The sequence below is a fragment of the Polistes canadensis genome, unplaced genomic scaffold, assembly GCF_001313835.1.
Source record: "Polistes canadensis isolate GaletaPanama2010 unplaced genomic scaffold, ASM131383v1 scaffold_245, whole genome shotgun sequence".
Lineage (NCBI taxonomy): Eukaryota > Metazoa > Arthropoda > Insecta > Hymenoptera > Vespidae > Polistes > Polistes canadensis.
Window position 1 is genome coordinate 116234 of NW_014569792.1, and position 13892 is coordinate 130125.

The window sequence follows — 13892 nt, forward strand, 5'->3', positions numbered from 1 at the left end:
GTATAGACGATCGAAAGAAATTTTAAACGTTCAATTTCACCCGAACTTTTACAATCGTGTTACATTTGTTCGCAATAATTGTGAATAGTGTTATTAATATACATAAAGTATAGTTATTTGAAAAAAAATTGTTCCCACAAAAAGAATTTTAATTTAAATTTCTACCAAATGATTTTCCAAAAAATAGTGTTTTTAATATATATATGAAGTATCGTATATAATTAATTGAAACAAAATTGTTTTCAAGAATTTCAATTTAAATTTCTACCCGATGATTTTCCACGTGTCGCGTGCGCCGCTTGCTTTTATTTCTTATTGTTTTTTTCTTTTGTAAAAAAGAAAAGAAAATATATGTTTAATGTCTTTGTTGAGATAAATGGTGAATTAAAAATGATTTATTTAATGTGAGAATACATTTGAAAAATAATACTTTACGATAATGACTGTTATATGTGATTATGTGAAAAAAGTGAATACGAGTTGTTGCACCTTTATTATTTATATATATTGTCTTTTATATAAATCACGAACTTTTATATATATATTATAATTACTATTCTATGTGTGTGCTCGCGCGAATGAGTTACAATTTTCAATTTTTTTTTTCTTCTTTTTCCTTTTTTTTATTTATTGGTTTTTTCGTGAACTTTTCTCAACGAATTAAAACCTCGATGAAATACATTATAAATAAAATATCGTAACGAAACGAAATAAAAAAATACAACTTATTTTTTTTTTTTGGTTTTTTTCTTTCATTTTACGATGTAATAAATTAAAAGTTACGTGGGTGTAAACGTTGCCAATATTCGTAAGGGTCGATGTGAAGTTGTATGCTCGTCTCATCGATGTCTAAAAAAACTTGGGTATGTTCCAAAAAGCTTTTCTCGTTTGTCTATACTTCAAACCGACAATAAGTGTGTTACACAGTCTCCTGAGAAATACACTAACGTGGTATAAGTAAAAAGTGGGGTGACAAAAAAGAAAAGAAAAGAAAAGAAAAGGGTAAAAAATTCAAAAGAGAATGATCGATCAAAGTTTAGTGTTTACTTTGATGCTTAACATTTTGTATCAACTATAAAAGTTCGATCATCATCGATAAAACATAAAATCGATTTTAACCTTGTTACTCTTGTTAATAAATAAGTGATATACGTGCCAAAAAATTACTACGATTTCTCTGAGCTAACGTAAACACTAATTCGTTTACTTTTTTTGATTATATATACGAAAAAAGAAAAGCAATATTATTTTATTGGAGAAGAAGAGCAACATTTCGATTGACAAATAAATTTCGAAACTATCGATTTATTTTAAAAATAGATCGATATAATTCTCTGACCATTTCATTTTACTTTATCAAAGAGATATGAAAATATAGAAAAACTTCTGATAACTTTGAATTGAAAAAAAAGAAAAATTATGAATTAAAAATTCGCAAGAGATAAAAACGTTTCCATTGAACGTTCTTTTTTCTTTTTCTATTACATGATGCAGGTAAAATAAACCTATTATTAAATAATTAAGAAAAATATGGGATGAAAAATACGTTAATGCTCTCTGATAAAACGATTATTACGAGCAATGAAAATCTTAAAGAAAATTTTCAAAAGACTGATTATAGTCGTCAAACCAATTTGGATATTAAATCAAAGGAGATAATATCTCTTGAAATTTATCAAGGAAAGATAAATAATGACAGAGATAAAGGAAGAGGGTGGTGGTGTATCATCACCCAAACTGACCGAAGAAATTTTAAGAGGAATACAATTGTATTACACACCTATATTGGTATATTTCGGTTCATTTGGAAACTGTCTTTCGGTATACGTGTTCTTTGGTACAAAATTACGTCAAATCTCATCGAGCATTTATTTAGGTGCATTGGCCATAAGCGATACTGGATTTTTAATATCATTATTCGTAGTATGGCTGGATATGGTGGATATTGGTATTTTTAATATGCAAGGATTGTGTCAATTCTTCATATATTTTACAACAGTATGCAGCTTTTTAAGCGTATGGTTTGTCGTTGCCTTCACAGTAGAAAGATGTATTGCAGTTCAATATCCGTTTCTTCGTCAATCTATGTGCACAGTTGCTAGAGCAAAAAAAGTAGTCATAGGATTGACTATTCTCGGAATAATATTGTGCAGTCCGGTATTATTAGTTTCGGGTCCACGTTTGAGCATGTCGAATAACAAAAATGTAACTCGTTGTCTGGTCGCCGAAGGTTTGGAATTATCATCGACCATTTTCAATTCGATAGACGCTATATTAACTTTCGTCTTACCATTTACATTGATCGTAGTATTAAATATACTGATCGCACGTGCCATTTACAAACTCGCAAGAGTTAGAAGAACACTGACATACGAATCGAGGAATTCGCAGGAACAAATGTCTTGCTCGCAAAGTCCACGAAATAATACCACCTTAGCTCAAAGTAAAATAACAAAAATGCTCTTAACAGTATCTACTATTTTTCTCTGTCTCAATCTTCCAGCCTACGGTATCAGAGCTTATGCTTTTCTATACGTACGTATTTCTAGATTATTTGTTTTATTTCTTCATATATTCATGCATCACGCGAAAATCAACTCTTCATTCATTTTTCTATTTGATTATCATTTATTTTTTTTTTTTATTTCCGTTAATATCTTCCGTAATAATCTAGTATACTTATATATATGTGTGTATCCGGTTGAAAAAAGATATTTATATTTTTATTTCGTTAATAGTTATTTGAAATATTTACGACAAATTTTCGAAAATTTTCACGAGTTTATATTACGAGTATATTTTCATTGATTACTTTTTTTTTTTTATTCAAATAATATTATTAACTGATAATTAAGATATATACCGAATTAATTAAATCTAGATATTTCATGATTAAGTATTAAATCCAATTATATGTTCTATTTTCAGCCGGACAACAATCCACCGCGATTGTTAGAAATAATGCAGCCAGTGTGCAATATGCTATTTAATACAAATTTCGGAATAAATTTTATTCTTTATTGCGCAACTGGACAAAATTTTCGCAGAGCTATGATACGCATGTTTTCTTGTAAATCACGCAGAAATAATGATACAACCGGACAAATTTCTAATCGTGGCAATAATGGTAAATATATAATATTCATTTTGAAATATTTCCCAAAAGTTTTTTAAATACATCTGCTGATATACTATATAAAAGAATAAATAAATAAATCGTCAATTTCAGAATTAATTCCTAATAATAATTCAATGATCCGTCAGCAGACAACTACACTCAATAAATCATTGAACACTCATTACGAATTACAAATATTTTCTAAAGAATTTAAAGAAGATGTGGAAAAGGATAAAGACTGAACAAAAACAAAACAAACAAACAAAAAACATGTAATTAAAATAACGAAAGATAAAAATTGTACGTACCAGTTTCCGGTTCTGTGGCTGGCAATGGTCCCACGTTTCCAAAAAATCTTTGATCTAAGAGCTGAAGAAGTTGAAGAGCTTCATCGTGAACAGGTGCACGTGGACAACCAGTATTCATTAATGTTACGTTAATGATACTTGTATAATGATCGCAAGGATATTCCCTATATTAACACACGATACGAATTTTCTTAAGCCTATGCAATATTCACATCATTTGGGAATATATAATTCGCATAAATAGAAGTTTTTCTGTTCTATTATAATTACTATTAAAATGTCGTTTGTAATATCTCCAATATATTTTCAAAAGTAATAATTAATGATCGCTCTTCTATTTCAAAAATATTATATATATTTAATATATATATATCTACGTGTGTGTGCGTGTGTGTATATATATTATATGTACGTATTGTATTATATACTCTATAGTATATTCTTCTAGTTATTGTGTTTAAATTGTATTAAAAATCTCTATTTAACGAATCGTTGAGATCTCTATTAATATTTTGTAATTTAATAAAAAATAAAACCAACCTTGCACTAAATATTGTTGCTAATGCAAGAAAACAACCATCAGCAACGTGGGGAGCGCCTGTGTAGCATCTATCAACTACCCAATCAAGAAGTGCACCAATATCAGGATTTCCTTCCAATAATAAAACAACTGTTTCGCGTGCCAGAGCATAAATCTAAAGTACATTTGTAATATAAAAAAAAAAAAAAAAGAACAAAAAGATAAGTATCACCAAATATCAAAGGATCGTAAATAATGAAATATCATTTTAAAAGTTACTTACCTTTTCATCCTTACTAGCTAATAATAAATCTAGCCATTGGTATAATATTGCACCCTCCTCGGAAAGAGACTGCGGATTGAAACACGGTCCGCAACATAATAAACCACTCATGGCTTGTAGTGCCGAAAATTGTAATTCCGTACATGTCTTTTCTTCTTCGTGCAAAGATGATACACTTGTTAGAGGTCTACCATAGGGTCCAGCCCAACTAGCAAAGAGCATAAATAAATTTCGTCTTAAATCCCTCTTCAATAAACTGTGACAGGTTTCCACTGAAAAGACACAATCGAAAGAAAACGAAATATATGAAAATATTTATTATATTTTATTATTATATTAATATATATATATATTATATATATTAAAAGTATATATATAATATACTTTTGGAAATTTGTTGATTCAAATACTTGATTACTCACGTGAAAAACTTTCTATCATCTTTCTTATAAAGTTACAAAAGTGTAATTTTATATCCCTGACTGCGGGAGCTTCTTTGTCAGTTTCATTTTCTAAATAAATACGCGCACCGTCTATATACTCGACGAATGTTGGATGAAGAGATTGTGTCTCGCGATCTAATACGGCTGGACTGAAAAGATATTTAGGATTATTAATATCAAAAAAGAAAAATCTCCTTTGAAGTTTATTACAACGACGACGTTGTCCCGAGGAAAGATAAATATTTTCTAACGAACCAGATTCCAAATGTTCCATATTCGGCGATCAATTCCAAAACGCGAACTAATTGCAATCTGAGAGCATCTCTTCGTCTTCTACGTCTCATATTTTCTTGTTTGCGATCAACAGCCTCGCGTATATAAGGAACTAATTCTTCCATCAAATCTCTAAATAACAATAATGATAAATAAAAATATGAAATCAATATTCAAACCGCTTTTTATATAAACGCGAATTATTAAAAACCTAAAATAACAATAAACTCACTTCAAAGCATCGGCGTTTACTTTACCGATGGCCTGTACAGCTGCATCTCTAACATCGATTGCCTCGCATCTCAAAAGAGGTACTGTCAATTTGTACAGAGCCGCGGGGCTCGCGTTAGTTCCAGGCGACTTGTTATCACCTCTTTCAGCAGAAAGACTATCCGGCGATGAGCTGTGAGAATGATCTTATTATAATTCCTTTTTTTATATCAATAAATCATTGATCTTTTATACACAGACAGAAAATGTACGGATGATATGAACTAACGAATGGAATTTAACGCGAATTAACGATAACTGCGATCGGGAACGGTCATCAGACTAGATACGGACAGTGCTTATGTCGCGAAAAAGTATAGTGACTGACTGACTGACTGACTGGTTAAGTAGAATCCTGCTTGAAGCTGAAACTCTTATAAAGCTTACGGATATTGTGCCTTATAAGTAAATATTCTGGGTTAAAATGTGGTGCAAATTGCCAATGACCGTTTAATTCTGAGTGACATCTAAAAATGGTCGTTTACGGCTGATTCAAATTAAGCTCACCTGGTCCGCTTATGCCTGATGTAGATGCCGGAAATGGACGGAACGGAGAACCGGCCCGGCAGGGTCTGCACCCCGCCGAGGTTCTCCAGGCTCTGACTCAACTCCTTACTCATGCACAACACACCAAACTCCACCGTATGCTGACCACTAGAGTATGCAATACAGTGTACCACCAATGCTCCTTGTATCAAATGTTATTTACTGCTCAGAAACTACTATTCTAAGTCCCAGAAGTGTACATACATGTATGAAACAATAACAGATAACATGCAAAGTGTAACTTTGTTGCAGAAAAAATAAAGCAATGTGCGCATGTAAGAATATGTATATATGTATATGCCAAAATTTTTAACCCTCGTTCCCGAATGCAAGCGCACATTGGTACAAATTGGTGCTAGTTTTGATAAAAAGTTAATTATTGCTACCTGGTGCTTTAACAGGATTTCAGTGAACGTGCATGTTATCATTAGCATGTTATAGTTCAAGAAAATACCTCTTCAAGTTTTTTAAGTTGCAACGGACATAAAAAAGATTAGGATTGATATACGTGCCAGAGAAGAAGAAAGGTGGCTAATCGACAATGTGATATAATCTTGACAAGAGAAATATACAAAAAAAAGTATAAAGAAGATAGAATTAATGAAGATAATTTCCATTTCACAACAGACATAAGCAGACATTATCCAACACCAATTGATACCAATTAATAATAATTTTCAATTCATATTTCTTCCTTTAATAACTACACATAAAGCAACTTTGTAAACAACCGTATACCGTAAGAACCGTACAAGTTAAATCTGAATATCATTATTAATTTATATAAATTAATCATCTAAATATTATTTCATATTATCGAATAAGAAATCTACGTAAATATTAATATTTAATAATAATTGTATAATCCTAACCGTTGTATATATATATTTATAAATATATATAAATCCACCCCCAACTTTTCATCAACATAAATATAATATATGCAACATTATCATATGATATAATAAAGTAATTATAAAATGCTTTAATTAAATATAAATACATTAATTTACCTGAGACTAAGATCTGGGCTGGCACAGCGAACAACAGGACTTGGAACAGGTGGTACAACTCTATATCCAAAAGTCAAATAATTTTTCCAAACGTGCATGTAAACATCTCGCTCGTTTACTGGCTTCCGTACTGCAGTAGAACTTCGTAGAAGAGAAGCTCTGTTATCATTGACAGGTCTAAAAAAAAAAAGGAAAAACCGAGTGTTATTTTCACAAATTAAAATATAAAAGCATATAACAGTATAATATGATTTAACTCACGTAGGATCGACTACCGAAAATAAAGAATTTATTCTTGTAAAAACGATAGGCCAAGAATGAGCAACAGCATTGGAACACTGAGTAAGTACTCTGTCCTTTTCCAAAAATGCAAATAAACAGGTCCCCCACGGATCAGCTCCATTTAAATTCAAAGAAGAAGAACTCTTTGTGCTATTTTCATCATGAAACCCTACAATTTCATATGACATTAAAATAAATATTCTATAAAATTCAAATAAAATTTAATCAACCACATACCTGCTGTCCACACACAACTACTTCTATCAGCTATCCATTGAAGATCAATATTAAATGTAGATGCAGCGGCTGCTTTCTCTGCTGGTGGCAACATATGATAACACTTTTCTAATACAGTTGGACAACAAGCATCTATCACATCAATAACAGGTTGATCGTCATCAGAAGTTCCTAGAATTATTAAAAAAAATCAATTTTTTGTTTCATTCGTTAATCCGTCATATATTTCACCGAGGATAAGCATTTATTTTGTTCTAACCTAATATTTTTAATAAGAATTTTAATTCGCGTAGTATATGTACAGCTAATCGTCGAGGATAAAGTCGGCAATTGCAAAGCATTACCAATGCAAATCCTTCTACCAGATGAAATACGCACGATACTGGTTCTACTTTCTAAAAATAAATAATGTTAATAAGATTGCATTTAAATCTTTTAATTATAATATATTGTAATTCTTACTTGTCCGGATTCACTTCTTTTTATAGTCGTATCTACGTTCGGCCGTATATTCGATCTTGTATTGTCCACTGTTTGTTCTTTCAATCTAATATTAGGACTAATTAATGCATTCTTCCAACTTGTAAGAAGTTGTAATAACATTCTTAAGCCATTATCAACAAGCTGAGGAAAGGTATCTTGAACATCTCTGGCAAGAAATTGTGTGAATCCTAGAACAACATCTTGTCTCCAATCGGGAAAATCCAATGCTAAAGTCTGTAAACTTTGATATGCTAATCCACGAAGTTCTTCGTCCATGTGTACGGTTAAACGTGACAATAAGTCAACTAGCTCTGCTCCAGTCATTCCATCAGGTATCAAACGAGGCACTGCAGCGACACACGTACGGAAAAGATCTATTCTAGGCTTACGTTCACCCGTAATCATTTCGTCTGGTTCTTTATTCATATTCTGGGTACTTGTCATCATTAACGGACGACCGTAATGAACATCTAAAGCTCGTAAAATGTCAACGAACACTCTGCGAACGTGTGGAAAATAAGAGGACATTCCTATACTCCTAGCTGTGTCTTCTGTTAACATCTGAAATTTATAAACAATCGTAAATATCTTATATAAAATTATATCAATGAATTATAAAATGCATCTCTCTAATATGATATTTACCTTGTTTAGAAAAGTTTTCTTTACGCGAACTGTATTCCCACTAGGTAATACACCCATAGTTCTTGGCATAGGTGGTTCTCCTTCCTTTTGTTGAAGACTATCTGCTACTACTAAAAATGCTCGTAACCCGATACTCATTCTTTCAGGTGTTAGAATTATTTTGACTGGCCTACCCACAGATAATAAATCAAATACTATCTCTCTCATTGCAAAATCAAGTCTTTCTTGTGCAATGAATTGTATAATCTTGACAAATATATTTAAAGGTGTATCTCTGGGTACTACTGCTTTGGATCCTTTAGGAAACAAAGAGTTTACTATACTTTGTAATCTGCTTTGTGTGGCTGAATTACTTTCGCATTTAACTCGTATCATATATACCCAAAGTAATCGATATAAAGCCTCTGTGAAATATGATATAATATTATTTATAAACAAATAATATGATGCGTTAAAGTTTTATCGCATAAATTTGATCACATACCTAATGCAACCCTACACATTTTAGGATCTCTATTCTTCAATTGAGAAAGACACATAGCCAGAAAATAGTGCCAGTTTTGTAAAAAGAATGTTTTTTGACTAACGCATAATAAACATGTTACAAGAGGAAATAATGCCAATCTATGTTTAGATTTAGTACACATATCTAATGTCGTAGAATATAACATTTCAACAAAATTTTTCAAACATGGTACATTGACTTCATTTTTAACAGCCTAAATTTAAACAATTTCATTATATGTCAATAATTATTTTTAACATATAGTATTAAAGTTTTTTATGTTTTTAACTTACAGCAGCAACTGGTACCAATATTTCAACAAATAAACCAGCTAAAGCATGTTTTACATCTTTATCTTTAACCTCTAGGAAGTATTGCGCACATTCTTGCATAAATTGAAAAGATGCTTCAAATTCTTCTATCGGTACCATCTGGAAATATACAATATGTTTATCTAAATATTATAACAATTATATGCATACATATATAATATACAAAACAATTACCTTAACTCTAAAAAATTTCATTCCCATTAATAAAGAAATAATACTTTGTGTAGTATGAGGTCCAGGTTCTTTAGCACGCAGTTCTTTTAATTCTACCATAAAACGTTTTCTAACAGACATAAATCTTGATTGTGCTAAAACTCCAATCACTTCCGCATAGAGATCAGCAATAATATGTATATTCGCAGCATTGGGTTCATTTTGTATACTAGAAAATTAATATTATTAAAAAATGATTTTCATATATAAAAAATTATGAATATAAAAAATATTCTATAAGATTATACTCACCCTTCTCTATATTTAAAATGTTTAAAGGCAATATTTTCAATATATGTTACTAAATCTTCGTGTCCTGGATGAAATGGCAATTGTCGCAATACTTCAATTAACATTAAACAAAATATAAATTCAACAGCAAGATCTCTGCGCTCTTGAAGTAAGTCTGCTTCGCTTCTTTCTACTGTTTCTACACTTCCTGATACTATTGTATACATTATACTGAAATAATATATATTTTTAATCTTACGTTCGAACAAAAATACAATTAAATAAGAAAATACCTTTTGCCTTTTTGATCTTCTTTTCCAGCAGCAGGTTTCTTTTGATCACTACCTTTATCACCTAATTGTCTTTCATACCAGTTAAATAATGCTCGTAAAATAGAAGGTAAACAATGTTCTGCAACTGATCCGAATGCCGATAAAAGCTGATCAAATTGTGGGTCCTCTCCTCTTTGTAATATTTTTGAAAGTGCTTTCTCCTACAATTTCAGTATTGTTAATAATAAAAACAAGAAAAAGATCCAATTGCATAAAAAGTAATACATACATGTTCTGTCATCACTGCTTCCATTTTTTTTTCTGCTTGCGCAGTGAATTTAGCAAATGAAGTACGCATTACAAATTCTCCAGGGCTTAAATCCATGTCTCCAATTTGTTGGGGTCTTACTGTTTCTTTTTGAGCACCCCAAGGTAGTATAACTGTTATCGCACTTACTCTACTAGAACTGGATTCTAAAAAACAGTTTAACATTTGTTTTTTATAACAATGTTTAACAATATAAATATCAATGCAAAAGACTTACCATTGCCAGAGGCTGAGGTACTAGCAGTATGAATACTAACTGCATCACTACTCTCTCCTTGCGTTGCTCCATGAACCGTAAGTAGTTCCTGACCAGTTTCAGGATTAGTTTGGGATATCGATATAGATGTACCTTCATGTAATCCTTCACTATGTACAATTCTAGACTCCGAAGATTCTAAGAACAATGAAATTTCAAATATTGATAAATTCTATATATTCACTTTAATAATAACTATTTAAACTTTGTATGTAAAAATGTCGACATTTAAAGTTAATGAATGTTATGTCTAATTGTATGCATTCTACTATTGGGAACGGAATGTCTTTGAATTTAACAACCAACAATTCAATATGATAGAAAAAGGTAAGAGATGAAGCCCCATTCTGTAACGTAACAGATGCCTACAATGAACACTAACTTAATTATATCGAGCTTGACACATGACTTCACATAAATATAGTTTTAAGGAAAAACTTATATGTATAAAGTACTGATAAAATTAAAACTTACCAGTATGTGGTTCATTTGTTGCACTGGATTGTGTATCTCCTCCTATAAGTATGATATTGTCTGATATGAGTTTAATGCATTATATTTTCTATATATACTGATATAATAGGAGTTCATAGTAAATTCAATTTACCTTCTATCATGTTGTCTATATTCTTTTCACTTTCAGGTAACATTTATACAGTATATTGTTATACCATGAGTACACTGCATTTTAATAACTAAAACAATTATTAAATTATCTATATACGTTGCTTATACTGTCTCATTAATATATGCACTATATACACTTTATTTGAGTTGCAATTGACATTATTTCATTTTTACGTATAAAATATTAAAACAGAGCTAACAAATAATAAAATAAAATATATGACTTTCTCCAATGATTATATTTATAAAAATAAAATCAAACTTCTATTTAAAATGTTAAAAATCGTAAAATTTCTCATATATTACTGTGTCATATATGACAACCATATCTATATATCTATATGTAACACATATCACATAAGTACGATACTATAAATATATATATTTCAACACATTTTTACTAATCAAATAAAATGCATTCGGAAATGCATCGGGAATTCGTCATTACTTACACAAATAAGCAATACTTATCTATAAAGTAACAATGCAAGAATAAGGTTAAGTTATGTTTTGATTGAAACGTCAAATATTAGATAATTACAACCAATAATTACAATTTAGTACTTTGCTAAAGAATCATCCAATAGCTACCAACCACGATATAAATATAGTTACAACTAGTCGGTATATTTGGCGTTTGTGTCGCCGGAAGTTGAAAAATTATGAACAATTTCTAGTTCCAAAAATTCTTTCCTATGCATATGTAAGTAGCATAAAATTGAATCATTATTTAATTATTGCATTAGAATCATTATCCTTTCTATCTATTGACGTAGTAATGTAAAAATTCAATCAATGTTAGTAAGAGGAAATATTTAAGTTTAACTGTCGATAATGTAGAGTCTTTGTCAATTATTGGAACTATATCTAGTTAGAACCTAAATTTATCATTGGCGCCATCTACATCATTATCATTCTTAAATCTAATTGATTTACTTTAATCTTAGTAGTTAATCTTCACGATAATTACGAAAATCTTTAATTACGATTGTTAATAAATAATAAAAAAAATCATTTATTTCTATTTTAGTAATTTCACTAATACAATTTGGCGAAATTAATTCTTGTTTGTTTTTTATGACGATATCGAGAAATGGCCATGGCATTAAAATTCTGTCGTGTACGTTATATGTTTTAATCCTTAGTATTAAATATTTCATCAAACAAATTTGTACATGTACATACGTATATTTTTATTCAACGTTCAAATCGTCGTCACGAAACATATAATCAAATGAAAAAAAGAAACAGAATTATAATAATAAATCGATCAACATTGGTAGCACTATTTAATTACAATTTGTATTAATTTTTATTTCAATTATCTTCATGCAATTCTACGTGAAATAATAGTCGAATTCAGGTGCATTGACCATGGTTGAAATCGTATACGAAGTACAGTTATATGAGATACTGTCTACACTTTTAATATCAAGGTTGTCATTCAATCTAATATAACACGAGACTCAACGTCACAACGCTGCGTCAGCAATATATGTACATACATATGTATGCATGTATATTATTCTTGATTGCATTTAAAAAAAAAAATGAAAAGATTCCATAGATATTTTATGTTAAATAACATTTCTTTAACTCATTATTTCGACAACAGTATTTTCCTATAGTATTGATTCGGCATACACATATATATACGTATATATATTACCTTTTATGTTATACGTACAGTAGCCATTATGTAACAAGCATTGTTTTCTATTTGCAAGCTTATGAACTTTTCGTTCATGCGTTCAAGTACTTATTAATTATACACTAGATAATAAATTAAGCCAAAGCATTTTACGAAAGTGATTATTATTATTATTAACAGGTTGTAATAACAATTAACAAACTTAACCTCCACGTACTTTTATTTGAATTGCCTTACTATGATAAAATGCATTCGTCATTAATCTAACGGTGATAGAAATTTGATATTAATAATCATAGATTATTCTTCAGACTTATTATTATAACAAAACATAATATAGTAACGTAGCCAAATGCGTAGACGAGGTCGCTTAAATCTTACTATAGATATTTTATCGTTCCGAATATACATGAATGATATAACACGTTGCATCTAAAATCATCTATTAGTGTATGTAGTATTAAACGTTTGTTTGTGACATTAGATCATTTGATAAAATTTTCTTCTATGTTAACGAACTTGTTTATCTTTCCATGTCTTATCTATTATTTCCTATGTCTACATATGAGATTAAAAGGAAATTAAATTTGATGGAAACGTTGTGTATCTTGAACGATCTAAAAAAAAAAAGAAAGTTGCACAGTAAATTAATAGTACGTTCGAATGATATATAGTGTTTCGTACGTTTATAAGATAATAATATATCTAATTAGAATACGAATATTTTGGCAAAGGATATAAAGGATATACGTAATATTTGAAAAATATAGTGGGAGGAACGAGGTTGGAAGCCGAAAAAGATGCATATGCCCAATTGTCGAAAACTTTTATACGAAAAGTGCCTTGAACATCAGGATAATTACTTGATGTTGACGTCAAAGGGACGCATTTAACGATGTTCTATTCTGTGCAAGGTCCACGACGACGACGACAATGGCGAACCATTCCTAACGATTTTAAACGATGTGAGACTGCTTGCTGAGTGACTTCTAAATTAAGTGCAAGTTCCTTTTGTGTTTGAGATGAATCTTCCTCCAATATTTCCTCCAATTCTGC

At 30.2% G+C, this 13892-nt stretch overlaps 2 protein-coding genes across 6 annotated transcripts in view; one reads left to right on the plus strand and one right to left on the minus strand.

The window, feature by feature from the left end:
• The window catches only part of LOC106790542 (protein furry), a 29973-nt gene extending 16081 nt beyond the window's left edge, over nucleotides 1-13892 (minus strand). For 3 of the 5 annotated variants that reach the window (XM_014755523.1, XM_014755521.1, XM_014755520.1), the window contains exons 1-23: nucleotides 11638-11906; nucleotides 11166-11253; nucleotides 11033-11074; nucleotides 10520-10696; nucleotides 10264-10448; nucleotides 9996-10195; nucleotides 9724-9933; nucleotides 9433-9640; nucleotides 9220-9357; nucleotides 8906-9140; nucleotides 8422-8825; nucleotides 7756-8337; nucleotides 7553-7688; nucleotides 7294-7464; nucleotides 7036-7225; nucleotides 6775-6951; nucleotides 5723-5869; nucleotides 5178-5348; nucleotides 4928-5077; nucleotides 4652-4821; nucleotides 4230-4501; nucleotides 3967-4121; nucleotides 3427-3590 (exon numbers count right to left, since the gene is read on the minus strand). In XM_014755523.1, coding sequence (XP_014611009.1) covers nucleotides 3427-3590; nucleotides 3967-4121; nucleotides 4230-4501; nucleotides 4652-4821; nucleotides 4928-5077; nucleotides 5178-5348; nucleotides 5723-5869; nucleotides 6775-6951; nucleotides 7036-7225; nucleotides 7294-7464; nucleotides 7553-7688; nucleotides 7756-8337; nucleotides 8422-8825; nucleotides 8906-9140; nucleotides 9220-9357; nucleotides 9433-9640; nucleotides 9724-9933; nucleotides 9996-10195; nucleotides 10264-10448; nucleotides 10520-10696; nucleotides 11033-11074; nucleotides 11166-11208 — 4327 coding nt within the window. In that variant the 5' untranslated portion in view covers nucleotides 11209-11253; nucleotides 11638-11906. Of the gene's footprint in view, nucleotides 1-3426; nucleotides 3591-3966; nucleotides 4122-4229; nucleotides 4502-4651; nucleotides 4822-4927; nucleotides 5078-5177; nucleotides 5349-5722; nucleotides 5870-6774; nucleotides 6952-7035; nucleotides 7226-7293; nucleotides 7465-7552; nucleotides 7689-7755; nucleotides 8338-8421; nucleotides 8826-8905; nucleotides 9141-9219; nucleotides 9358-9432; nucleotides 9641-9723; nucleotides 9934-9995; nucleotides 10196-10263; nucleotides 10449-10519; nucleotides 10697-11032; nucleotides 11075-11165; nucleotides 11254-11637; nucleotides 13454-13699 lie in introns of those variants that run through there. The other 2 variants (XM_014755524.1, XM_014755522.1) reach the window with 2 other exon arrangements.
• On the plus strand, nucleotides 1487-3623 carry LOC106790544 (thyrotropin-releasing hormone receptor). The gene is made up of 3 exons (XM_014755525.1): nucleotides 1487-2535; nucleotides 2929-3127; nucleotides 3230-3623. Exons 1-3 carry the CDS (start codon nucleotides 1693-1695, stop codon nucleotides 3358-3360), a joined length of 1173 nt encoding a protein of 390 aa, XP_014611011.1. The 5' UTR covers nucleotides 1487-1692; the 3' UTR covers nucleotides 3361-3623.

What these genes read in the sequence shown, in the direction of transcription:
- LOC106790544 (XM_014755525.1), top strand. Translation starts at nt 1,693, where the DNA reads ATGACAGAGATAAAGGAAGAGGGTGGTGGTGTATCATCACCCAAACTG. An exon ending in GAGCTTATGCTTTTCTATAC is followed by an intron (nt 2,536 to 2,928) that starts GTACGTATTTCT and finishes TTCTATTTTCAG; the next exon opens with CCGGACAACAATCCACCGCG. An exon ending in TTCTAATCGTGGCAATAATG is followed by an intron (nt 3,128 to 3,229) that starts GTAAATATATAA and finishes CGTCAATTTCAG; the next exon opens with AATTAATTCCTAATAATAAT.